Here is a 26,383-nt window from a genome sequence, read left to right as displayed (position 1 = left end):
AACTATGGGGTTAACTATGGGTTAACTTAGTAAACACTCAGAAACATTTTATTGAATGAACAGCTCTAAAATTCAATGGTTCTATAAATCTTTTTAACAGTTATTTCAGAGGTCAAATAGCCAACCAAGCTGGTTTTACATGGTAACATCCTTTCAACTTAGACCAAAGTAACAAAATGATGATCTTTTTTACTGAGAAGGTATGTTAGTTAAAAGTTAAACTAAAAAAATTAACATCAAAGTCCCATTGCATTTGACTTTTGAAACCTTTTCTTCTGTTATATAAAAAAACTAATCTTTAGGGGGATAATGAGAATATTTTCCTCACGAAGTATAAATTTCTGAAAATATTAAGTTTCTGAAAATATTACATTAGTGTTAAAGAAAGAGTGAGTTTCTTGCTTATTAGATTAATTTAATTTTAATTTTAATTTCTATAAAGAGCTTTAATTTTAATTTTAATTTTAATTTCTATAAAGAGCTCTTAGAACTTATTTGATTAAGTATGCCATTTTATTTGACTCTGTCTTAACAGAAAATCTCTGTACTGAGTTTTATCAGTTCTGAACTTCTTATTTTTAGTATATGATTCTAAAAAGATTCCTGTGCCCTGACCAGGAATAACTAACAGTAATCTGATAAATGTATTTGAATACTTATGTCTATGTTTTGGGAAAGAACCAATTTAAGATTCATGAATTTCAAATATTTTCTCCTGTATTTTTCCTTTTTACTCAATTTAGAGTCTGTTTCAGGAAGTAGGAATAAAAGTAGATGGTTATATGGGCAGTACCTCTCCAACAGGGCATTTCTCTTCTTTGGATATTGCTGTCTGCACAATTGAGAGAGCCAATGGTCTGATCAATCGCCTCATAGAGGAAAATAAGATGGATCTATTAGGTAAGCAAATAAGAAAATAAGTATATACTTTCTCTTGCTATTTTTGATAGAATGGAGTGAAGCTGTTGTGATTTCTGTATGACTTATGTTTTATTCTGTTGTCTGTCATCTACTTCTAGAGGTGAAAATTGGCATCTGTAATGTTAGGAACTCTGTAAAAAAAAAAAAAAAAGTTTTGCATCCTACTGATGTTATTGACTCTACTTCCTTGTATTTTTGCACTTTACAAAGCATAGAGGGTATGCTTGAACCCTCAGGTCATTTCTCATTGCTTCTTTCCTATCTAAAGTTTACCAGGAATAGAAGGAAGCACCTGCCATCTCTGCAGTTAGTGTATATATGTATTCATTATCATATTCTGGTACTGTGGTATCTAGATTAGGCCTGGACCCAGAGGCTACCATTTAGCAGGCAAATGGTAGGGAGCTATAGAAACTGGCACTGTATTTGAGCTTGGAACTTTTCTACCTTAATCCTTTTTTTTTTTTTCCTTTTCCAACCACTTGGGAAAGCCCACTATGTAGAGGTAGCAACAGGAAGAGAATGGTTATAGCAGCAATAGAAGCTGCAAGAATATCAGTTAGCTACTCATTGTTTTCCTGGTGAACGTAAATGGTAAAGTTAGGGTAGGGTAGGGGTGGGGAGTAAAATCAAAGATTAATGAGACACAGGCTCCGCTCTATAAAGCTTGGAGAGAGAAATCACATTCATCAGTTTGTATCAGAATTGTCAGATTGTGTTATATCAGATTAAGTGTTATATCTACTATACCTAGCACAGTTCTTGGCACACTAGGTAGAATAAATATTCTTTGGATGGATGAATGAATGCTGAAATAAGTCATCATACAATATGATTTGGAAATAGCTTACTGTTGAGGAAAAGGATCATCATGTACCATTAGGAAATAGTCTGAAAGGTCTTTATTTTTGTAGGGGGATTTGTGGGGGGGACACTAGTGCACATGCAAACTATGATATTATGAAAATGTTTAAAGGAGGCATTCGTTGATACAAATTTCAGTACTTCTTGAGCATTATTCCAAGTGCATAGACTGGTTTGATTCTCCAAGTAGGGGAGGAGGGAATTATGATCATATTTATGTTTTATAGTAGGGTGAGTCACTAGTCTACCATAATCAAACAAAAACATCCTCTTAAAATCATTTATTTCTTCCTGATCTGATTCTGTTTTTCTAAGCATCAGAACATCAGTATGGTTGCCCTGGCTGTTTTCCCCATAGAAAAGTCAATCCACTGAATAATTGTTGTGGATATCCTTGATTTTCATTGTACATGTATTTCTACAAGGTTGCCAATTAAGAATTGTCTGAGTAACACGACAGAGTTTTTCTTGAGTTAGACCTGAGTTAGCTAATCATTGATTTTTAGATCCAGAATACATTGTGGTAAGACCACTTATTATACTTGAAATATCTTGGAAAAGAATTGTCTGCTATGTGGAATCTGATTTTTGTTTTATGGCTAGAAATTTGTATTACGTGCAGTGTATTATAATGACAGCTATTTATGGTACAAGATACAAGATATTGAGTCTTAAAATTCTTGGAATTGTGAAATTCTGTAAAAACTAGTATCTGGAAAATCTCTTTAGGAATGGTGGTTGTGGATGAATTGCATATGCTGGGGGACTCTCCCCGAGGGTATCTGCTGGAACTTCTGCTGACCAAGATTTCCTATATTACTCAGAAATCAGCATCTTGGTAAGTACCTGAAATAACTAAGTTCCTGAGATTCCAAAGAATGTTGAGAATGTGTTTGCAAAAGTGCATAATAACTAGGAGTTAAATACATCAGAGGAGGGTAGTACTTATTTAGAACAAACTCACGTACAGCATTTCATTTTTGTTCCAAAAGAAGTACTTAAGACTAAGAGTGATTTTAGATTATTTTTAAAACATTCTTAAATTTCTGACTGCTCACCACTTTTATGATAGAATTTTTAAAATCCAGTTTTTGTATTTGTTATCTGCACACACATCCTTTTTAAGTAGTCAAGGCTAATTATGAAAAATAGCATTTCTTTATCCCCTACTTTCCAGAGGTAACTATTTTCAACTCTTACAGCTTATTTTCTTTTTTAAAAAAAATTTATTTATTTATTTTTGGCTGTGTTGGGCCTTTGTTGCTGCGTGCGGGCTTTATCTAGTTGCGGCGAGCGGGGGCTACTCTTCGTTGCGGTGCACGGGCTTCTCATTGCAGTGGCTTCTCCTGTTGCAGAGCACAGGCTCCAGGCGCATGGGCCTCAGTAGTTGCGTCACTCGGGCTCAGTAGCTGTGGCACGCGGGCTCTAGAGCTCAGGCTCAGTAGTTGTGGCGCGTGGGCTTAGTTGCTCTGCGGCATGTGGGATCTTCCCAGACCAGGTATTGAACCCGTGTCCCCTGCATTGGCAGGCGGATTCTTAACTGTGCCACCAGGGAAGCCCCTCTTACAGCTTTTTAAAAATTCCGTTTACACGGATATCTCTAAATATAGCTACTTGAGTTTTTAGTTTTACACATTATATATTGACTTTTTACTATGGAAGATGAAGATCTAGCTCTTTTTTATATTCTTTACTCACTCTGCCTGATCTCCTCCAGCCCCTTAGTCTTTCTTTATCCTCTCATTATATTCCCATTCTTCAAATATACTTATGTTCTAATTTTGCTTAGTTCAGTATTCAATATTACACTATTATGACTATATAAGTGTCGTTGTCAACTGAGCCATGTGGTATATTATGATTATTTTTACTTCCTAAATAACTTTTTGTTTTCTCTGAAATTAATAAATGTCTTTTGTTTGATGAGTTGGTTTTCTGTGAACTTATCATTGATTTATCTCTAGCCTCTTCCCCACTTATATAAATCTCCACCCAGCATGTTCCAATACATTTGTTATTCTGCCCAATTTGTTTTCTTGAAGAAGTTTCTCCTAAAGCCTCCCGAGTTGTTCCAATTTAGATAGGTGGTTAATCTATATATGTGCTGTACAACAGTTATCTTGAGATCTCTTTTTATCATTATCATTAATTCCCATTGCTGTTTGCTTGAGTCAGAGCCCTCCTTTTTTGTGATCATATGTATTTCTCTTGATTCACTTTCTCATTTTAGTGGGGATATCTTCTAGGAAGTTCCACTTTATTTCAGTGTACAGGCTATTATGGGTATAAATTTTGCAAAAATTAGCATGTCTGAAAATGCCTTACAATTATTTCATAGATTTTCCAGGTACAAACGTCAAGATTTTAAGCACTTTTAGAGTTTTTAACATAGTACTTCATTTTTCTCATTACTATTGAGAAATGCAGTGCCATGCTAATCCTTCATCCTTTGTATAAATTTTATAAATTTATTTATTTATTTTTGGCTGCGTTGGGTCTTCGTTGCTGCGCACGGGCTTTCTCTAGTTGTGGTGAGCAGGGGCTACTCTTATTTGCAGTGTGCAGGCTTCTCATTGCTGTGGCTTCTCTTGTTGGGGAGCACAGGCTCTAGGTGCGCGGACTTCAGTAGTTGTGGCTCGTGGGCTCTAGAGTGCAGACTCAGTAGTTGTGGCGCATGGGCTTAGTTGCTCCCCGGCATGTGGGATCTTCCTGGACCAGGGCTCGAACCTGTGTCCCCTGCATTGGCAGGCAGATTCTGAACCACTGGGCCACCAGGGAAGCCCTGTATAAATTTTAAAATTTTTCTCTGAGAGTTTTTAAGAGATCCTTTTCTTCCTTAGTATTGTGAAATGTCACTGATGTGTCTTGGTGTTGGTCTGTTTTCTAACATTGTTCTGGGTACTCAGTAGTTGCTTTCAGTCTAGGAGCTCTTGTCTTTCAGTTTAGGGAGATTTTAACACATCTCTTGCAGTATGTGGGAAAACATGCAGATAGTCATCTATATCCCAAATTAGTAGGGATATAGAAGATATGACTAATACAATTAGCAAATTTGATCTAATGGATGTATGTAGAATATTTACCAAATAAGAGCAGTATATATATTCTTTTCAGTTACATATGAAACATTTACAAAAAAAAAACCCCTATCATGTGCTAGGCCATAAAACAACATATTTAAAGGATTTAAGTCATTTAAAATATATTCTTTGACAGCAGTGGAATTAAGCTAGAAATAACTATAAGAAAAACATAACTGAAAGATGCCCACATATTTAGAAATTAATAAATAATTCTGACCCCTTTTGGGGTGAAAAAAATAATCACAGTAAAAACAGGAAGATAGTTTGGAATGAAAGTATAATAAAAATATCTCCTAATGAAATTGTGAAATGCAGCTAGAGTTGTTTTTTTGTTTGTTTGTTTGTTTATTTTGCGGTACGCGGGCCTCTCACTGTTGTGGCCTCTCCCGTTGCGGAGCACAGGCTCTGGACGCGCAGGCTCAGTGGCCATGGCTCACGGGCCTAGCCGCTCCGCGGCATGTGGGATCTTCCCAGACCAGAGCACGAACCCGTGTCCCCCGCATCGGCAGGCAGACTCTCAACCACTGCGCCACCAGGGAAGCCCTAGAGTTGTTTTTAAAGGGAAATTGATAGTATACAGTGTGTATATTATTAAAGACGAGAGACTGGAAAATTAATGACTTATTCATCTCTAGAACTTAGAAAAAGAATAGTAAAATAATGCCACAGAGAGTGGAAGGAAAGAAATAATAAAGACAAGAACAAAAATTAATGAAAGAGGAAAGTCATTATCCTGAACATTAAAAACAATTCTACAAGTCAATGAGGAAAAATACAATCTAATATATCAATGGGTAAGGAACTTGAACAGACATTTATAAGAGGGTATCCAAATGGTGTCTAAACATGAAATGGTGCTTAATCTCATTAGTAATCAAGGAAATGTAAATTACCTCTTCAAAGAGCTATTACCACACACTGTCCAAAATACCTAACAGATTGACAATACTAAGTGGTAACAAAGATGTGGAACAGTAAGGAAGTCCTAGCCACAGCAATCAGACAAGAAAAAAAAAAAATAAAAGGAATCCAAATTGGAAAGGAAGAAGTAAATCTGCCACTGTTTGCAGGTGACATGATAACTATACACAGAAAATCCTAAAGACACCACCAAAATACTAGAACTCATCAATGAACTATGTAAAGTTGTAGGATACAAAATTAATATATAGAAATCTTTTGTATTTCTGTATACTGACACGAATTATCAGAGAAATTAGGAAAACAGTCCTATTTATAATTGCATCAAAAGGAATAAAATCCTAGGAATAAGTCTAACTAAGGAGATAGAAGACCAATGCAATCCCTATCAAATTACCAATGGCATTTTTTTGCAGACCTAGGGCAAAAAAATCTTAAAATTTGTATGGAAACACAAAAGACCCCGAATAGCCAAAGCAATCTTGAGAAAGAAAAATGGATCTGGAGGAATCAGGCTCCCTGACTTCAGAGTATACTATAAAGCTTTGTTCCAGTACCATACTGTAATCAAAACAGTTTGGTACTGGCACAAAGACAGACTTATAGATCAATGGAACAGTATAGAAAGCTCAGAAATAAACCCATGCACCTATGGTCAATTAATCTACGACAAAGGCAGCAAGAGTATACAATAGAGAAAAGACTGTTTCTTTAATAAGTGGCACTGCGAAAACTGGACAGCTACATGTAAAAGAATGAAATTAGAATACTCCATAACATCATACACAAAAACAAACTGAAAATGAATTAAGGACCTAAATGTAAGACCAGATGCTATAGAATTCCTAGGGGAAAACACTCTTTGGCAGAACACTCTTTGACATAAATTGCAGCAAGATCTTTTTGGATTCACCTCCCAGAGTAATTAAAATGAAAACAAAAATTAACAGGTGGGACCTAATTAAACTTAAAAGCTTTTGCATAGCAAAGGAAACCATAAACAAAATGAAAAGACAACTCATAGAATAGGAGAAAATATTTGCAAACAAAGTGACCGACATGGGTTTAATCTCCAAAATAGACAAACAGCTCATGCAGCCCAATATCATAAAAACAAACAACCCAATAAAAAATGAGCAGAAGATCTAAATAGACATTTCTCCAAAGAAGAATACAGATGGCCAAAAAACACATGAAAAGATACTCAACATCACTAATTATTAGAGAAATGCAAATCAAAACTACAATGATGTATCACTTCACACAGAATCGCCATCATTAAAAAGTCTACAAACTATAAGTGCTGGAGAGGGTGTGGAGAAAAGGGAACCCTCCTACACTGTTGGTGGGAATGTATATTGGTACAGCCTCTATGTGAACAGTACGGAGGGTCCTTAAAAAACTAAAAATAGAACTATCATATGATGCAGCAATCCCACTCCTGGCCATATACCTGTAGAAAACCATAATTTGAAAAGATACATGCACCCCAATGTTCACTGCAGCACTAATTACAGTAGCCAGGACATGGAAGCAACGTAAATGTCCATCAACAGGAATGGATAAAGAAGATGTGGTACATAGATACAATGGAATATTACTCAGCCATAAAAAAGAACAAAATAATGCCATTTGCAGCAACATGGATGGACCTAGAGATTGTCATAAGGAGTGAAGTAAGTCAGACACAGAAAGACAGGTGTCATAATATCACTTATATATGGAATCTAATAAAAAATGATATAAATGAACTTACTTACAAAACAGACTCACAGATCTTGAAATCAAACTTATGGTTACCATAGGGGAAAGGTGGGGGGAAGTGATAAATTAGGAGATTGGGATTAACCTGTACATACTACCATATATAAAATAGGGAACTAACAAGGCTGTACTGTATAGCACAGGGAACTCTACTCAATACTCTGTAATTACCTATACTGGAAAAGAATCTGAAAAAGAATAGATAAATGTATAACTGAACCACTTTGCTGTACACCTGAAACTAAAACAACATTGTAAATCAACTATACTCCAATATATATATATAAAAAAATCCTAGGAATAAGTCTAAGGAGGTAGAAGACTTGTACTCAGAAAACTATAAGACACTGATGAAAGAAATTGAAGACAGCACAAACAGATGGAAAGCTATACTGTGTTCATGGATTGGAAGAATAAATATTGTTACAATGACCATACTACACAAGGCAAGTTACACATTCAGTGCAATCCCTTCCAAAATACCAATGGCATTTTTCACAGAACTAGAATGAAAAATTCTAAAATTTGTATGGAAACACATAAGACCCTGAATAGCCAAAGCAGTCTGGAGAAAGAATAACAAAGCTGGAGACCTCACACTCCCTGACTTCAGACTATAGTGCAAAGCTACAGTAATCAAAACAGTATGGTACTGGCATAAAAACAGACACATAAATCAATGAAACAGATTAGAAAGCCCAGAAATGAGCCCAGACTTTTATGGGCAATTAACCTATGACAAAGGAGGCAAGAATATACAACAATGGTGAAAAGACAGCCTTTTCAATAAATGGTGTTGATAAAACTGGATTACTGTCTCACAGCATGCACAAAAATAAATTCAAAATGGATTAAAGATTTAAATCAAGACCTGAAACCATAAAACTTGTAGAAGAAAGCATAGGTAGTATGCTCTTTGATGTTGCTCTCAGTAATATTTTTAGGATATGTCTCCTCAGACAAGGGAAACAAAAGTAAAAATAAACAAATGGGACTATATCAAACTAAAAGGTTTCTGCACAGCAAAGGAAACTTTCAATAAAATGAAAAGGCTGCATACTGAATGGGAGAAGATTTTTGCAAATGATGTATTCAGTAAGGGGTTAATATCTAAAATATATGAAGAATTCATATAAATCAACATAAAAAAATCCAATTAAGAAATGGGCAGAGGGTCTGAATAGACATTTTTCCAAAGAAGACATACAGATGGCCAACAGGCATATGAAAAGATGCTCAACGTCACTAATCATCAGTGAAATACAAATCAAAACCACAATGAGATATCACTTCACACCTGTCAGAATGGCTGTTATCAAAAAAGACAGCAAATAACAAGTGTGGGCAAGGATGTGGAGAAAAGAGAACCCTTGTGCACTTTCGGTGGGAATATAATTGCTGCAGCCACTATGGAAAACAGTATGGCGATTCCTCAAAAAATTAAAAGTAGAACTGCCATATGATCCAGCAATTCTACCCCTGGGTATTTATCTGAAGTAAAACAAAAACACTAATTTGGAAAAAATATGTGCACCCCTAGGTTTAGTGCAGCATTATTTACAATAGCTAAGATATGGAAGCAACCAAGTGCCCATCAATAGATGAATGGATAAAGAAAACATGGTGTATTTATATACAATGGAATATTATTCAACCATACGAAAGAAGGAAATCCTGCTGTTTGCAACAACATGGATGGACTTAGAGGGTATTATGCTAAGTGAAATAAGTGAGACAGAGAAAGACAAATACTTTATGATTTCACTTACATGTGGAATCTAAAAATACAGAACAGATGGTTGCCAGAAGGATGGGGGTTGTGGGGAGGAAAGAAATAGGTGAGGAAGATTGAGGTATAAATTTCAGTTGGAAAATAAATGAGTCATGGATATGAAGTGTACAATGTGGGGAATATAGTTAATAACTAATAGCTTTGTATGATGACATATTGTAACAAGACTTATGCTGATCATTTTGAAATGTATAGAAATATTGAATCACTGTGTTGTGTAACAGAAACTAACAGTGTTGTAGGTCAGTTATACTTCAAAAATGAACAAACTCGTAGAAAAAGAGATCAAATTTGTGGGTTACCAGAGGCAGAGTTGGGGAGAGAAGGAGCTGAATGAAGGTAGACAAACTTCCTATTATAAGATAACTAAGTACCAGGGATGTAACGTACAACATGATAAATATAATTAACACTGCTGTATGTTATATATAAAAGTCATTGAGAGTAAATCCTGAGAGTTCTCATCACAAGGGAAAAACTTTTTTCTGTTTTTTTAATGTTGTATTTATATGAGATAATGGATGTTCCCAAAACTTATTGTGATAATCTTTTCATGATGTAAGTCAAATCATTATGCTGTACACCTTAAGCTTATAGAGTGCTGTGTGTCAATTATATCTCAATAAAACGGGGAAAAAACACACATGGATTGCAGGGGTGTAACTCTGGTACAGTCTCTTTGGAAAACAGTTGGACATTATCTAATAAAATTAAGATAATATAAGACCCAGCAATTTTACTCCTAGGTGTATACCCTAAAGAAATTTATGCACATATATACCAAAGGACACGACCAAGAATATTGTTAGCACCATTTGTAATTAGTACTGTGTGTCTTTTAGCATCATTTTCATTTGTTTTTCACAGCCAGGCATATTTAGCCAGTCCTCTGTCTAATGCCGTGCAAATTGTTGGCATGAGTGCTACTCTCCCAAATTTGGAGCTTGTGGCTTCCTGGTTGAATGCTGAACTCTACCACACTGACTTTCGCCCTGTACCACTGCTGGAATCAGTAAAAATTGGAAATTCTATTTATGACTCTTCATTGAAGCTTGTGAGGGAATTTCAACCCATGCTGCAAGTAAAGGTAAGTCATTATTTTTGTATAATTACCACCAGTACTTTTGTGTTTGATTGCATTTTCTCACAAGTTAACAGTTTTTTTTTTTTGTTGTTGTTGTTTTTTGTTTTTTGCTATACGTGGGCCTCTCACTGTTGTGGCCTCTCCTGTTGTGGAGCACAGGCTCCGGACCCAGCCGCTCCACGGCATGTGGGATCTTCCCGGACCGGGGCATGAACCCATGTCCCCTGCATCGGCAGGTGGACTCTCAACCACTGCGCCACCAGGGAAGCCCAAGTTAACAGTTTTTGAGTTAAGTAAAGTAGGGGGTTGCAAAGTAGTTGAATATGCATTATATATGCATTAGAAGGATTCCTAATGCTAAGCTAATTGGTTTCATGTTAAAGAATTGGTGGTGTTGGTGAGAGAGGAAATGTAGCTGTGTCTTAAATTTAAGTATTATCATTTCCTGTAAGTATAAGTATAAAATTGTGTAGATTTTTCTTTTTAACTAGGAAAAAGATTTTCTTATGGCTTTGTTTACACTAAACACTAATGTGGAAAATTGACCTTTTGTTTAATGTTATAGGTATAATATAGGAGAGTGGAAAAATCATTTTTTGGAGTCAGAAAGACCTACTTCTGATACTTCATAGGGATACTTGATATGGCTATGATATTAGTTGAATCACATAACTTCAATGAATGTAGTGTCTTCATCTATAAAATGGGATATAATACTTGTATTTAGTATTGTAAGAATGAAATTTGATTTAAAAAAATTGCCTAGCACCTAGGAAGGGCCTGAGAAATATCCCCTCCCCACACCCCTAAATACACTTAAAAACGTTTAGTTCACAATATTTTTCTAAGCCTGATTCTTCAGTCCTGAGGTTAAAGGACTGACTCATGATCTGTGCCGTGAGGGATCTGTTTTTATGCCGAGCAGTGCCTCTGAGTACTGAAAAAGTTAAGGGTAAGTTTAGAACTAGGAATAGGACTAAATTCATGTGTTTTAGTACTGTCATAGGTATGCATTTGTAGCTTCCGCATGCCTGGTATGGAATCTTATTTAGTTGCTTCGCTCTGTACCCCAAATTTCACCTGACTGTGCCTTGGTTACCTTAAGTATATAAGTAAACACATTCATCTACTCTCCTGTTAATCTTCTTCTATTATCATGCCTATGCCTCCACCTCATTTAAATGTTACAACTCTTACCTGGATTTTTGAAATAGCCTCATAATTGATCTCTTTGCTTCCTACTTTGTCCCCTTCAGTCTGTGCTTAAATCAAGAGCTAGTGACCTATTTAAAATGAATATCACATGCTGCTCAAAAACTTGTGATGGTTCCCTGTTTCATTTAGAATGAAAGCCAACATCTTTAAAGTAGCCTACAAGCCCCTGCATGATCTGCGCCACTCCCTTAGTGCGCTGACTTCAGTTTCTATATTCCTTCTTACTTCCTCGGTAGCCTTTTTGCTATTCCATAATATGCCAAGAATCTCCCACCTCAGGTTCTCCTTATCTGGAATGCTTTCTCCCCCAGGCATCAGTAGGGTTTACCCTTTCACCTTTGGACCTTTACTCAAATATCAATTTCTCAGACCTTCCTTGGCCACCTTATTTAAATTGCTGTGTTCTCCCATTCCTCCTATTTTCCCTTTTTATTTTTCCCCTTTGCACTTTTCAAAATTGAACATACTACGTGTTTTACTTATCTTGTTGTTTTTATCTATCTTTTCTTACTGGAGTAGAAGAACTCTGAGGGCAGAGCTGTTTTTCTGCTTTATTCTCCATCTGCAGTGCCTAGAACAATATATGGCACATAGTAAATATTTGCTTAATGAGTGAATGGATTAATGAATTAATCCAGTTACACACACTCACCTTCCAGTTTTGAGAACTCCCTGGGCCACCACTGGGTGTTTACAAATGCTTTGTTCTGCTTGAGATGTGTTCTCTGTCCCCCAGTTACCTTTCATTAGGATAATGCTTCCCATTCTTCACGTCTCAGCTAAATCATCAGTTTCTCAGGGAAACCTTTCTTTCAGATCTTTCAAATTTATGTCAAATATGAGGCTTCAAAACACCATAAAACTCTCTTTCATAGTACGTATTATGATTGTATTTTACATTTGTTTGTTTAGTACTTTAATGTTTCCCCAGTGAGACCTAAACTCCTTAAAGATAGTACCTTGACTTTCTTTTACTCACCATAATATCCCCATTACTTGAGGGTTGGAGGTCAGTCAATATTAGTTGAATGAATATAAGATATTTCCTACTCACCTTGCATCATAAGGAAGTTTATTTTCTTCTTTTCTCTTTCTGCTTTTTCTTTGTTTTATTACTGATTTTGTGTAACTGATTTTTATCATGCCTTTGAGTAGAAAAACCTTTCCCTTGAAGCAAAATGAATGACTTTAAAATGATATGAAAATGTTTTGAAAGTACTACTACAGTGGCAACTTCTCTTTCTTTTTTAGGGAGATGAGGACCATGTTGTTAGTTTATGTTATGAGACCATTCGTGATAACCATTCAGTATTACTTTTCTGTCCGTCAAAGAAATGGTGTGAGAAGTTGGCAGATATCATTGCCTATGCGTTTTACAGTCTACACCATCAAGCTGAGGGTAAGTTACTGATAGCAGTGAAAGCCTCCATACTTAGGACATTTGCTTGAAAGTAATGTTAATAATTATATTAGCAAAGCATGGCTCTCTTTCATCATTGCCACCACCTGCCTACTGTATACTCCTTTGTAAAACTATGCTTTTGTGACTAATCATCTCCTTATCCTCCTTACAGACAATGTGTACACACATTTAGATTAATCTTCAGAATTTTAAAATGTTGGATTTCTACAGATATATACTGAGGTTCTTCATCTAGGATCCATGAGCTTTGAGAGGTTGACCTCGAAGCCCCTAAATTGTATAAAAAACTTCACATATACACATTTTTTGGGGGAAAGCAGTCATATCTTTTTTATATTTCCAAACTGTAACTCTAAAAAGAATCATACACACACACACACACACACATATGTACATATACATATATACACATGTATTGGGTTGGCCAAAAAGTTTGTTCATAACATCTTATGGAAAAAGCCAAATGAACTTTTTGGCCAACCCAATATTTTAAAAGCTTTACTGAGGTGGAATTTATGTGGAATAAAATGTACCCACTTGAAGTGTGTAACTTCATGAATTTTAACAAATGTGTTCACCTGTTTAACTCCCCCACTGTGATCAACATGTAGAACATTTCTGTCACTCTAAAATGTTCTCTTTTGCTGTCAATCTCCTCCCTCTATCCCCAGCTTCAGGCAACCACTCATATATTTTCTGTCACTCTAGATTAGTTGTGTCTTCTAAGAATTTCATGTAGTAAATGAAGTCATATTGTGTGTATGTGTCTTTTGTGCCTGGATTCTTTTACTCATCATAATATTTTTAAGATTCATCCAGATTGTTACTTTTATCAATTTGTTTCTTTTTTATTGCTGAGTATTGATCTAGTATATTGCTGTAACCATTAGTATATATTTTTACTGATTCTAGGATGAGTACTAGCTTATGGTCCCTTGGGGTCAAAGATAAGTGTAGGGAAGACAGAGACCAGTTCTAGTTACAGAATACTGTGATATTTTATGACTTTGTTATGACAGTGGCATCTTGAGGACAGGTGATGGATATCTCAAGCCTAGCTCCAATAAGTAAACTTTGCCTGAAGTTATATTGGGTAGACTCTGATCCAACGTTTCAATATCTCTTCTAGTTCCCTCTTAATTGATACTTTCTTATTATGCCAACTTATATTTTTTATGTGAACCATGATAACTTATATTCCTTAATAACCAGAAACATTATTAATATTTTCTTTGCTTGAGGCTCTGTTATTTTGATTTATAGCAGTGGTTCCCAAATCCTAGTGCTTAGACTGGAGCCTGGGCTATGATGAACTTTTCACCAGAAAAGTAAAGACATGGCAGCACATTTTTCGTAAAGATGAAGTTTAAATTTTGAAATTATCCCTACTGATTTTTTATGTTAAAATAACTTTTCTTTTGAAATAAGGAATCAATGATAATTTTAAAAAAATTTTAAATTGTTCTTAGAGAAATAAAACTTTGGCAACCCTCTGTGGATCCTCAAAATTTTAGGAAAAGTTTACCTAAAAGACTTAAAAATATATAAAATATAAGATACATTCTATGAGAAGGTTTACTAGTTCAGAAATCCAAAATTCTAAGAAATTCTTTAAGCAAACATAGTTCTTGCATCTAAGAAGGTCTTCTGGGGGAAGTTACACATAGAGGCAAAAACAGAGGGTAATGTATGATTAATTACCACATTGGTGCCAAAAAGGCTAGAAGAATTGTCGTTTAGAACTAAGCTCCTATGTGATTCTGACACTGCTGGTTTGGGGGGTGGGGCACACTTTGAGAGAGGATTTTGATTTTTAGTCTCTGAGTGGTAGTATCTGTAATTTTCTCCTTCCTTCAGCTGTTTCTTTGATCTCCTCCTGTGGGCTTGATCTCACCCTAATATAGTGTTTCCTAAACTTTGGTACACATTAGAATTGCCTGGGGAGATTTAAAAATCGTTATGTCCAGGTTGCATCGCATCACAAAGTCCAGAGGTGAATGCCAGGCATCAGTATTTTTAAAAGATGTCCAGGTGATTTTTTTTTTTTTGTGGTGGTACGCGGGCCTCTCACTGTTGTGGCCTCTCCTGTTGCGGAGCACAGGCTCCGGATGCACAGGCTCAGCGACCATGGCTCATGGGCCCAGCCGCTCCGCGGCATGTGGGATCTTCCCGGACCAGGGCATGAACCCGTGTCCCCTGCATCAGCAGGCGGACTCTCAACCACTGCGCCACCAGGGAAGCCCCATCCAGGTGATTATTATAAGTAGTAGTTTCAGAACCATTGCCCTCTGTCATGACTCAGGCAGATAGCAGTTAAAGAGGTCCAAGGGGAGGTGACAGTGTTGATGATTTTTTTGTGACAGGATTGGTAAGATCATCTGAACTTCCACCAGTGATACTGGAACAAAAGGGCCTCCTAGAAGTGATGGATCAGTTAAAACGTTTGCCTTCAGGACTGGACTCTGTATTACAAAAAACTGTGCCATGGGGAGTAGCGTTTCATCATGCAGGTATCCGTATTTATAATATGTTATTAAGAAGCCCCCTCCAAGAATCCTTATAATTTCTTCATTTTTATTTTTATATTTGATTTGCATTTGATTTCTTGTTAACCACACTTAATACTCTTAGATTTTATTTTAAGAAATTGTGTGATTAAGGTTAAACAAGAATAACATGTAGGTTTACTTATCTGTATGGTATATAAATACTGGATATAAGCTTTTTTGTACCATTGGGTAAATGAATTCTAAAATTATTACCTTTCTATACTTTGTTTTTTTAAAAATTAGGTTAGAGTGGTACTTGCTATCCTAATTTTATGCCACTCTGTTTCCTTTTATCTCAAGGGGTATTGGAAATATTCTCACGAGTATATCAAAATCAAATTAAGTTTAGAATTTGTCGTATTGTATTTTGAGAGGACTACAAGTGTTTAAAAACCAAATACCTAGGTTGTCAAAATTGCAAGGGTTATGACAGTCACCGAATTAAATAATTTCTTTCAGGGTATGATCTGTCAATGATGATATATGCTGAGGATATGATTAAGAATATATAGTTTCTGGGGAGTGGGAAGGGTAAGCTGTGACAAAACGAGAGAGAGGCATGGACATATATACACTACCAAACGTAAGGTAGATAGCTAGTGGGAAGCAGCCGCATAGCACAGGGAGATCAGCTTGGTGCTTTGTGACCGCCTGGAGGGGTGGGATAGGGAGGGTGGGAGGGAGGAAGACACAAGAGGGAAGAGATATGGGAACATATGTATATGTATAACTGATTCACTTTGTTATAAAGCAGAAACTAACACACCATTGTAAAGCAATTATACTTCAATAAAGATGTAAAAAAGAAAAAAAGAATATATAGTTTCTATGATTAGGAACTTAACCTTTTCAATTTATTTAAAATTTTTATCGTGCTATATATAAATAAATTTTTAAAATATATATATATATATATATATACCCATACACACAAACACATAAAAGAATATTTTCATTGTATATAACTTATAATGCATACTAGTAAAATGAATACCGGTGGACCCACAACTTATTTACAAACTAGAATCCCAATCCTTTTGATTTTTTTTAAAATAAAAGAAAATAAAAAATAAGCCACATAAGTGTGTATTCTGTATGCTGTTTTTCATTTACTCATGTATTTATTTTTCAGACATTTATTTATGTGTCTCACCATGGTGTTGGATAGACCCTGCAGATACTGTCATAAGGCATGTCTCTACCTTCAAGGAGTTCTTGTCTAGAGCAGGGGTCAGCAAACTACAGTCTGCTGGTCAAATCCAGCTGTTTTTGTAAATAAAGTTTTATTGGAACACAGTCTTGGCCATTTGTTTTGCGGCTGCTTTCATGTGACAGTGGTAGAGTTGAGTAGTTGCAGCAGAGACCATCTGTCCTGCAAAACCTAAAATATTTACAGATAAAGTTTGACAACCCCTGGTCTAGAAGATGAGATAGAAGTACAGTATACAGTACAAGGGTTGGCAGATTATACTCTTAAATTGGTAGACTTTGATTACTTCTTTGTTTACAGTCATAACAATAGCTTGAAAAAAATCTTTACATGCTTGTAACAGATTCTCAGATCCATTTGTAAGTGATCAAGTACAATATTTTCATTATATGTTAATAAATATATGCTATTGTAATTTCTTTTTTTTAGGTCTTACTTTTGAGGAGAGGGATATCATTGAAGGAGCCTTCCGTCAAGGTCAGATTCGGGTCTTGGCAGCAACTTCTACTCTTTCATCTGGGGTGAATTTACCTGCACGTCGTGTAATCATTCGGACTCCTATTTTCAGTGGTCGACCTCTAGATATTCTTACTTACAAGCAGATGGTTGGTCGTGCTGGCAGGAAAGGAGTAGACACAGTAGGTAAGTGAGTTTGAATTTTGTAATAGTGTTGCTGAAGGACAGTGTCAGTCTACCTGAAATTGAATGGCAACCCATTTCTTATCATGCTGTATTTCTTTGTTATCCAAAACACTAATGTCATCCTTTTGGATTTGTTTAATATTTATATGACTATAACTTAAAATTTTCATATCATCAACTATTGATTGTCTAGTAATGTAGAATCAAGATTTTCTTTTGTATTATATACAGTGAAATGATTCAGTATTATGTTAGATGACATCACATTAGCTGTAAGATGACTTTTAATTTCCAGTATCATCTACTATTTTGTGCTAGTGAAGGGATTAATTTATATGGGTATTAATTCTGTTTAGGTGCCTGCTGTAAGAGTTCAAATAGGGATGCTGAGAGCTGGGAAGTACTCGCACACTTTTGGAATAGGAACTTCATGTACCCTCTTTCTCTTTCTAAATTGGTGCTGGCTCTGAAAACACTTTTTCAGTTTCTTATTTTGTATCAACAAGTAATGACAATATTACCAGCAATGCAAACAAAACTTTTGTCTTAAGCAATAGGGAAGAGGCTTGTTTGAATTAAATATGAAGATAGCAGCAAATATTATTTCTTGCCTGCTACATTATTCTGGGTATGACTAAATTGTTGAGTCTTCTAACATTAAAGAACTTTGAGAGGAACATTCTCTGTCACACTTTCTTTCTTTGTTTGTTTTTCCGTGTTCAGCAGTATAGTTTCTATCTTGTGATATAAGATGGCTATTCCAGTCTCTGTTATCACATCTGCATTTCAGTCATCAGGAAGGAGAGATGAGGAAGTAAAGGGCCCATCCTACCCTTTAAGGACACTTCCCAGAAGTTGCATTTAGTATTTCTCCTTACACACAATTGGCCAGAACTAAGTCATATGTTTACATTCCCTGACTGCAGGGAAGCTGGTGAATATAATCTAGCTGAGTGACCCTGTGTTCATCTAACATTTAGGGGTTTTATTAAAGAAAGAATGAGAGAATGGCTATTAGGGGCAAGTATTAGTCTCAGCCCTAGTAGCAAATGATTCGTCTGTATGTAGTCCCTGAAGGGCCACTGGTCTGCCTCACTTTTAAGCCCTAAGAAGTTTGTTGATTAAACAAACCTTCCAACTCATTGGATTTCTCTTACTAAAGGCATCAAAGAAGTTTATCCTACTTCTGTCTCTTACTTTATCTACGAAATATGCAGATTACATTTATGTGTTTTAAAAGGGCGGGAGGAAGAGCTAAGATGCTCCCTTCTCATTCCTAACTGACTCCTTCTGTCCTTCCTCCAATTTTCATTTCTCAGTAGACTCACAACTCTGGAGAGTGGAGTGTAAGTTCATTTTACATAGATACTCTTCTTTCAAGGCCAGAGGGTCTTCAAGGTGATGTAAAGATAAGGAGGTTTTATTTGCTTTGCTATGTTCTTAGCTTGTGCTTATCTTTCTCATGGGGAAGAATAATAGGAAGGTTGGCACCCTGGACTCATATCAAGCCTTAAATCAGATAACATTCAAACAATACTAAAATATACCACAACAACTTTGTTTCTGAGGTCTTGGAAACTTCTGAGATTTTGACTTTGCATAATGTTCCATTTTAGGTGGTATATGGCTTGCTCAGAATTTAAGTGGAGAATGTGTAAATAAAGGGTTTCATATCAACTATGAAGATTTAAATACTTGGTCATTCTTTTTGTAGCATTTTTGTAACTTCTTTGCATTTTATAAATGATATTAATATTTCCTGGATAGTTCATGGAGTTTTATTTAGATGACTCTTTAATCTCTCTTTGGATTTTTTGGAACCTTCCAGTGTAGGATGATGGTGCTTTGTGCCAAAACAGTGACTTGCAGTTAAAAAGTTTGCAGATCTATCTATATCAAATCTATGAATGATTTGACTCTAATTGACTTCTCAATTATAATATGGATACAGCCTCACTAGGCAGGTGGGAATGGGATCTGGACATATATACTGGCATTATTTTGGGCATTTTCATAAATCTTGCTCATCCTGAAAAAGGGTTGTCTATTTTGTTGAAGAATCAAAGCCTGGAAGAGCTTTACACTGCTCAAAGTGGCTTTTTACCTTGTTGCTAATGCTAGTTGATCCATTTTCTAGGTAGTTTTTTTGTTTTAAGCTGGGTTGTTTTATAGTTATCACAGGAGCCAGGTGGTATATTTTATTCACCTGGCTTTTGTTTGTTTGTTCTGATGGCACCTATGTTTTTGTAATTATATTTGGGGTAAATAACCAATGGTTATCAAGTTTATAGTTCCTTATATTTTTCCTATCTTGATTCTCAATTTGGCAGTGTTAAGAAAGCATCATCTGTATTTTCTCTCTGCCTGGGTGGTTAGTATAGTCCACCACAATCCTACTGTTATTTCTGTTTTTCTCTAATGCAAATGGCCTTCATTTTGCCTGTTGAATATCTTATTTACTGCCTCCTTTCCCTTACTATTGGATTCATTTTTGAAAAAAAAATAGTTTTCTCTAGTTTTAATTGTTGTAATAAGTGTTTATGTTTGTATAAATAGTATATTTCTTTTCTTAGTGACTTTTTTTAAGGTTTAATTTTTTTTTTTTTTTTTGGTGGCTGCGTTGGGTCTTTGTTGCTGCATGCGGACTTTCTCTAGTTGCGGTGAGTGGGGGCTACTCTTCGTTGCAGTGCGCAGGCTTCTCGTTGCGGTGGCTTCTCTTGTTGTAGAGCATGGGCTCTAGGCATGAGGGCTTCAGTAGTTGCAGCACGTTAGCTCAGTAGTTGTGGCACGCGGGCTCTAGAGCAAAGGTTCAGTAGTTGTGGAGTACGGGCTTAGTTGCTCCATGGCATGTGGGATCTTCCCAGACCAGGGATGGAACCTGTGTCCCCTGCATTGGCAGGCAGATTCTTATCCATTGTGCCACCAGGGAAGTCCTGTATATGTATTTAATTAATAAGTGCTTTCACATATTTTTGTTCACTTGATTGTTTCAATAGCCTAAAGCATTTAAATTAGTGAGTGTTATAATGTGATTTCTAGGTATCTGTTAATATTTTTGATTTTATATTATCATCATGTATAACTGATACTGAACTCAGGTTTGGCTACTCATTACACGATAGGCCAGTAAGTCAGGTGACAAGGTGTTCAGTCAAGGAAAGTGACTTTATTCGAAAAAGCCAGCTAACTGAGAAGGAGAAGATGGTGGACTAGCGTCCTTAAAAACGATCTTAACATCTTGGTGCAGGCAAAGAGCTTTTAAAGTCAGTGTGAGGGAGGGTGCTTCCAGGTGCATGAGCAGCTTTTGCACAATTCTCGGATTGGTTGGCATCAAGGTGAAGTTTCAAGCATCACCAGTTTTCTGGGTTCAGCTGGTCTGGGGTCTACATGCTTGCAGTCAGCAGTTTTCATCTGGGGGTCTGCTTCCTATAGAACAACTTAGGAACGTGTGTTAGACCTTTTATCTATATCTTTCAGGGAACTGAGAGTTCGGTGACTCTGCTTTGTGGCTGGTTTATAGTCTAAATTGTTACCAGTTTCCTGGCCCAACAGCTATTCTTTGTTTCTACACCTTCACATTTCCTAATCATTAACTCTTGAGCCAGCCTTTTGAGACTGAGGGGAGGCCTGGGAGCTTTTTACTTCAAAGGACAGGGACACAGGGACTGGTATGCAGTTTCATAACCAGTAATAATTTGCATCTGCATTTTCCTTTATAGTTTTCAAAATATCTATTACTATTATATACTTAATTATTCAATAACAATAGTTAATCCTGTAGGGAAGGAAAAAACTTTTCCTCTACCCTCTTAGGTTCTATGCCTAGTGCCTGCAAATGAAACTGACAAATTACAGATTAACAGGAAAAAAGCCATACATATTTGACTTGATGTTAATATTTAATTTTTTACATACACAGAGTCCCTAATAGAAAAATAAAAATCTAAAGAAGCAGTTAGATGCTGGGGGCTTATATACCCTTTTAACAAAGGTTGATGAATTGTAGAGAAGTGACAAGACAAAGGAAAAGGGGTTTGGGCTTCTAGGGGGTGGTACATTGTGGGAAGGTAGATATATGCTGGAGTTTAATGCAAGTTAAGGTTTCTTTAGTGAGGTTTGTGCACACCCATCTCAATACTGACTTTTTGTCTCCAGTGATAAGAATTGTCCTCCTGCTGTGAGAGACAGGAAGGGGTACACCTTCACAGAGAAATTTATGTCCTGCTTCTAAGCAAATAAGGAGAAAGCAAAGAGCTCTTTCTATGTTTGCTGCTTCCCAATTGGCTTCAGGTCAAAATAATCCTTATGCTAAAGTGGCATATTTTGGTGTAGCATATTCTGATCCCCTTCAATCCAAAATTCAGAAAATAAAAACATTAGTGATAATTATATGACTATAACAACCACTATCTCTTGTCTCCTTTTAAACAAGCCAGTTTAAATTCTCTTTAGCAGGTATTTTATGTAAACGTGTTGGGATTCTGCAACTGTATAGTTTTTTTTGATTATAGGTGAGAGTATCTTAATTTGTAAAAACTCTGAGAAATCAAAAGGTATCGCTCTACTTCAGGGATCTCTAAAACCTGTTCGCAGCTGTTTGCAAAGACAAGAAGGAGAAGTAACTTCGAGCATGATAAGAGCTATTCTGGAGGTAAGAGAGAGTTCACTAAATCACCATTTGCTTTTTTGTTCCTGTAGTACAATGATAGAACTTTAGTATGTGAAAAATCTTAGTTTTGTGTTTCTTTATGAGATTATTTATAGCCTTCCCAAGTCTGAACCTCTTCTACTTTATATAGTTATTTCCTGGAGTTTAATACAGCTAGTGCCATACGAATCTACTTCAAAACAGTGTATTAAATCACAAATGCCAGATGGTTATTTTTTAGATGTTCTTTATTATTTTCTGAATTTAAAAAAATGATGACAGGGCTTCCCTGGTGGCGCAGTGGTTGAGAGTCCGCCTGCCGATGCAGGGGACACGGGTTCGTGCCCCGGTCCGGGAAGATCCCACATGCCGCGGAGCGGCTGGGCCCCTGAGCCGTGGCCGCTGAGCCTGCGCGTTCGGAGCCTGTGCTCCGCAACGGGAGAGGCCACAACAGTGAGAGGCCCGCGTACTGGAAAAAAAAAAAAAAAAAAAATGATGACAAAAATGGACCATAGTTCCTCCATCCAGATAATACCTGTTGACATTAAAATAAAATTAAATTACAAATACACAATTAGAAGTTGCAAACTTTTACAGACGGAAGTATCTAAAGTGAAAAATAAAGCCTTTTGCTCAGAGTCCTCAAAGGTAACCCCTTTTAACTGTTTCATGTATTCATCCAAAAAAGTTTCTATTCCTATACCAGCATGCCTTGCTGTTGGTTTCATTGCTGGTGCTGGAGGACTGGTATTGTACTCATTCTCGTTTTTTCCCCTTTAGCTCTGTTTGAAAAAAAAAAAGAAAGTAATTGATAGCACAGGGTAGGTAAGACTGTAGAAAGTAGGCACTCATACAGTGCTGAAACTCTTTTGGAGAGAAACGTGGCCATACCTACTAAGAATTTTTTAAAAAATGCACAAAGACATTTATCCAGCAGATTCACATCTAGGAATTTTACCTAGGGATGTATTTGTGAAATTTCATCAAATTAAAGATACAAGAATGTTTATTATAGCTCTATTGGTAATAAGAAGAAACTGGAAACAACTAAAATACTATTAAAACTAAACAAATCTTGGTAAAACTATGCTTTGCTGTCATTAAAAAGAATGAAATAGCTCTGTTTAGACTGATTTGTTATGTTTCCAGTATACTTTAAATGACAGAAGACAAGGGGCAGATTAGTATATGTAATAGAATAGTTTGAGGAAAATGATATCTATAAGATGCTACTTTCATCTTTTTCTACACTGATTCTCACCCCTCTTCTAGGTGGGGAGTATTCAATGCTTGCATTCATATATGCCCACATATTTAAAAAAGGAAGGATGAGAAGAATTGATTTGGTTCATGGCCATGAACCATCAACACCCCCTTTATATTATATATGTTATATACTTATAGATGTATATTATTTAATTATGTTGTTAATTCCCACATTTCAGATAGATAATGATTCATTTATTTTCATTTATGAGAACATGCTATATCTACTTTTAAGGAAAACTTTTCATGTTGTCAGTAGGTGTTATCTACCTTAGTAATGAATGATGGTGGAAGAGTTAATAAAGAGTCTCTACATTAAGATGCTGATAATATTTTAAGGGAACAAAGTTATTTCTTTTATATTTTGAGGACCTATGTGTCTTATTAAAAAGTTACAGAATATTTCAAACCTCTTGTCTCAGATAATAGTTGGTGGCGTGGCAAGTACATCACAGGACATACAAACTTACGCTTCTTGCACATTTTTGGCTGCAAGTATGAAAGAAGGGAAGCAGGGAATTCAGAAAAATAAAGATTCTGTTCAACTTGGAGCAATTGAGGCCTGTGTAATGTGGCTACTAGAAAATGAATTCATCCAGATTACTGAAGCTAGTGATGGAACAGAAGGTAAATTATTCTTAATTGCAGCTTACTCACTTTTTCACCTTTAGTGATTTAGAGTATCTAAGACTGCTTAGTAAAAGGAAATTGACTTTTTCAGCAGTATAAAAGGAAACTGACTTTTCAACTCATTTTTAGTAAATCAGTGCTGTGTTCAGCAACATCAGACAATTAGCATAGAGCCTGCTAATAAATATCCATGCATTGGATTCTGTTTGTAAAATTTATCAGAGCCTTAAAATGTTAATTATAGAATGCCAAAAGATAGCATTTGTTTTATTTTATTTTTAACATTTGGTCCTTTATTTCTCCACCCCCAATCCCAAATCAGGAAGTGTGTATCATCCAACACATCTTGGTTCGGCAACTCTTTCTTCTTCACTTTCTCCAGTTGATACTTTAGATATTTTTGCTGACCTCCAAAGAGCAATGAAGGGCTTTGTTTTAGAAAATGATCTGCATATTGTTTATCTGGTAAGTTCTGCTTTCTTCATTATTATATTTGTGAAAATGGGGAGAAAATACCTATAAGAATCCTGAGCATCAAAGATACCCTAAGGGAATATCTTGCCTGCTTCCCTTGACTAGGGTAGTACTGGTGGGAGTAGAGAAGAAGTAAGAAGAATTGTTGTAAAGTAATAAGCTAAATGTTCTAGTGACCTTTTCAATCTACTTGCCTACTTGTCTTTTTTCTCCAACTTTCTTTCAAAAAGTATTTGAGGTGACGTAGGAACACAGCAAAGGACAATGAGATATCTGGAAATTAAAGATAAGATCATAATGTAAAACTCAAGCAAATGTTGGTACATAAACAAGAACACCATTAAGTCATGTACAGTTGTTGTGCCCAACATTGGTTCTGGGCTGTCTAGCAGCTGTAGCAAAGAGGGAAGCTTTGTTAGTCTCAATATTCATAAGATAAAAAACAAAAAAATTTAGGAGAAGCATTGCATTTTATTGCCTAAGAGAAATGTCTTATAAAGATACTATGGGACTTAGATTCTTGATAAAATATTTATAGTAAATGCAATTAGGAATTTTAAAAGTTTGTCTACATTAGGTAATCTTTTATAAATGTTATTTCTTATAACAAATATTTTTGATAAGAATTGAGTAAAATAAAGTTTGAGATCATATTCTCTGGGAAGAACCTGACTGGAAATAAATACTTAACTTTGCAATTAAGAGCAGATGTAGGGACTGGTGTAAGCAAGATGGTGGTATAGGAGATCCCTGGCTCTAGTCCTCATCAAAAATACAGATTAGCAACTATTCACAGTCAAGAATGCCTTTCTGAAAATCCCAGAACCTGGTGGTGAGGTTAAAACACTCTCTTAGAGCACAAAAACTGAGAGAGGCCACATTAGAACACTAAGAACAGTGGTTTCACTTTGACTCTGTTGCCCCTCCTTCAAGCAAGCACAGTGCCACACTGAGGCATCCAGTTTCTCCAGTGGGGTGAAGAGAGTCAAGGTAGTCATCCAGTTTCCTCAGCATTATGGAGTATTCCCTGGGAAGGTCACTTCTGTCTCGCCTCATGGAGAACCCTGGGAGAATTGACGAGGCTAGACCACCAAGGGTCAGCTAGTAACAAAAAAGTGGGCGGGGCTCACAGTGACCAGTGTGTGGATCATGGCAGTGGCTCTGCATCTCTCCTGGCCACCTCACCCAATCAGAGAGGCCAGTAAGCGATTCCACTCACTGTGGCATCAGAATGATGTCCCCATCTGGCCAGGAAGCAGGGTGAGCAGTTCTGCCCAGCTGGCATCCCTGGCTAGTGGCCTGTGCATAATCCTCAATGTATATTTATACATTTTTATTTTTTATAATTTTGGGAGAATTTGTGGAGGGAAAAAGTAGTAACAGAGCCAGATTAAGAATGTGATTTATGAGCTCTTAATAAAGGTCATAATAAAAACCTTTTAATTAAAAAAAAAAAAAAAAAGAGAGCCAAGCCAGCAGCCCCACCAGACTGCAGAGCTTGCTTGCAGTCTTGCCTGACCAGGGACCCTGACTGTGGAACATAGCCTGGAGTCCTGCATGAACACAGAGTTCATCCTGTGGGCACACCCAACTGTGGAGCACAGTCTCTGTCTACACCTGAACATGGAATCCAGCTAATAGCACCAACCAGCCAGGGAGTACAGTTTGTTCCTGCCTGACCAGAGAACCCAAGCAGCAGCCCTACCCAACCTCAGAGCTCAGCCAGTGGTCATGCCTATCCATGGACCCCAGCTAGCAGTTCCACCTGACCAGGCAGCTCAGGCAGTGGTCCTGCCTGAATGCAGAGCTGAGCCAGTGGCCCCACCCAACCAGAGGCCCTGCCTGCCCTCCTATGGACTCTAGCAGCTGGCCCTTTCTAGAGCCCCAAGCTAGCCTG

At 36.5% G+C, this 26,383-nt stretch overlaps 1 protein-coding gene across 8 annotated transcripts in view; it reads left to right on the top strand.

Moving 5' to 3' along the window:
• The window catches only part of POLQ (DNA polymerase theta), a 113,890-nt gene that overhangs the window by 3,736 nt on the left and 83,771 nt on the right, over positions 1-26,383 (top strand). For all 8 annotated transcript variants that reach the window (XR_003432706.1, XR_003432723.1, XR_003432717.1 and 5 more), the window contains exons 4-12: positions 744-900; positions 2,515-2,623; positions 10,213-10,432; positions 12,896-13,043; positions 15,431-15,577; positions 17,256-17,468; positions 21,980-22,119; positions 23,805-24,009; positions 24,335-24,477. Coding sequence is in view for 5 of the 8 variants with exons in the window: in XM_027106000.1 (XP_026961801.1) it covers positions 744-900; positions 2,515-2,623; positions 10,213-10,432; positions 12,896-13,043; positions 15,431-15,577; positions 17,256-17,468; positions 21,980-22,119; positions 23,805-24,009; positions 24,335-24,477 (1,482 nt within the window). In the remaining 3 variants the exon portion in view is untranslated. The remainder of the gene's footprint in view (positions 1-743; positions 901-2,514; positions 2,624-10,212; positions 10,433-12,895; positions 13,044-15,430; positions 15,578-17,255; positions 17,469-21,979; positions 22,120-23,804; positions 24,010-24,334; positions 24,478-26,383) is intronic.

This window comes from Aethalodelphis obliquidens, unplaced genomic scaffold (assembly GCF_003676395.1).
Source record: "Aethalodelphis obliquidens isolate GAN/ISIS:26980383/991018 unplaced genomic scaffold, ASM367639v1 scaffold1, whole genome shotgun sequence".
NCBI classification, from domain to species: domain Eukaryota; kingdom Metazoa; phylum Chordata; class Mammalia; order Artiodactyla; family Delphinidae; genus Aethalodelphis; species Aethalodelphis obliquidens.
The sequence above is the reverse complement of the archived record's forward strand: the minus strand, read 5'-3'. Positions and strand labels throughout refer to the sequence as shown.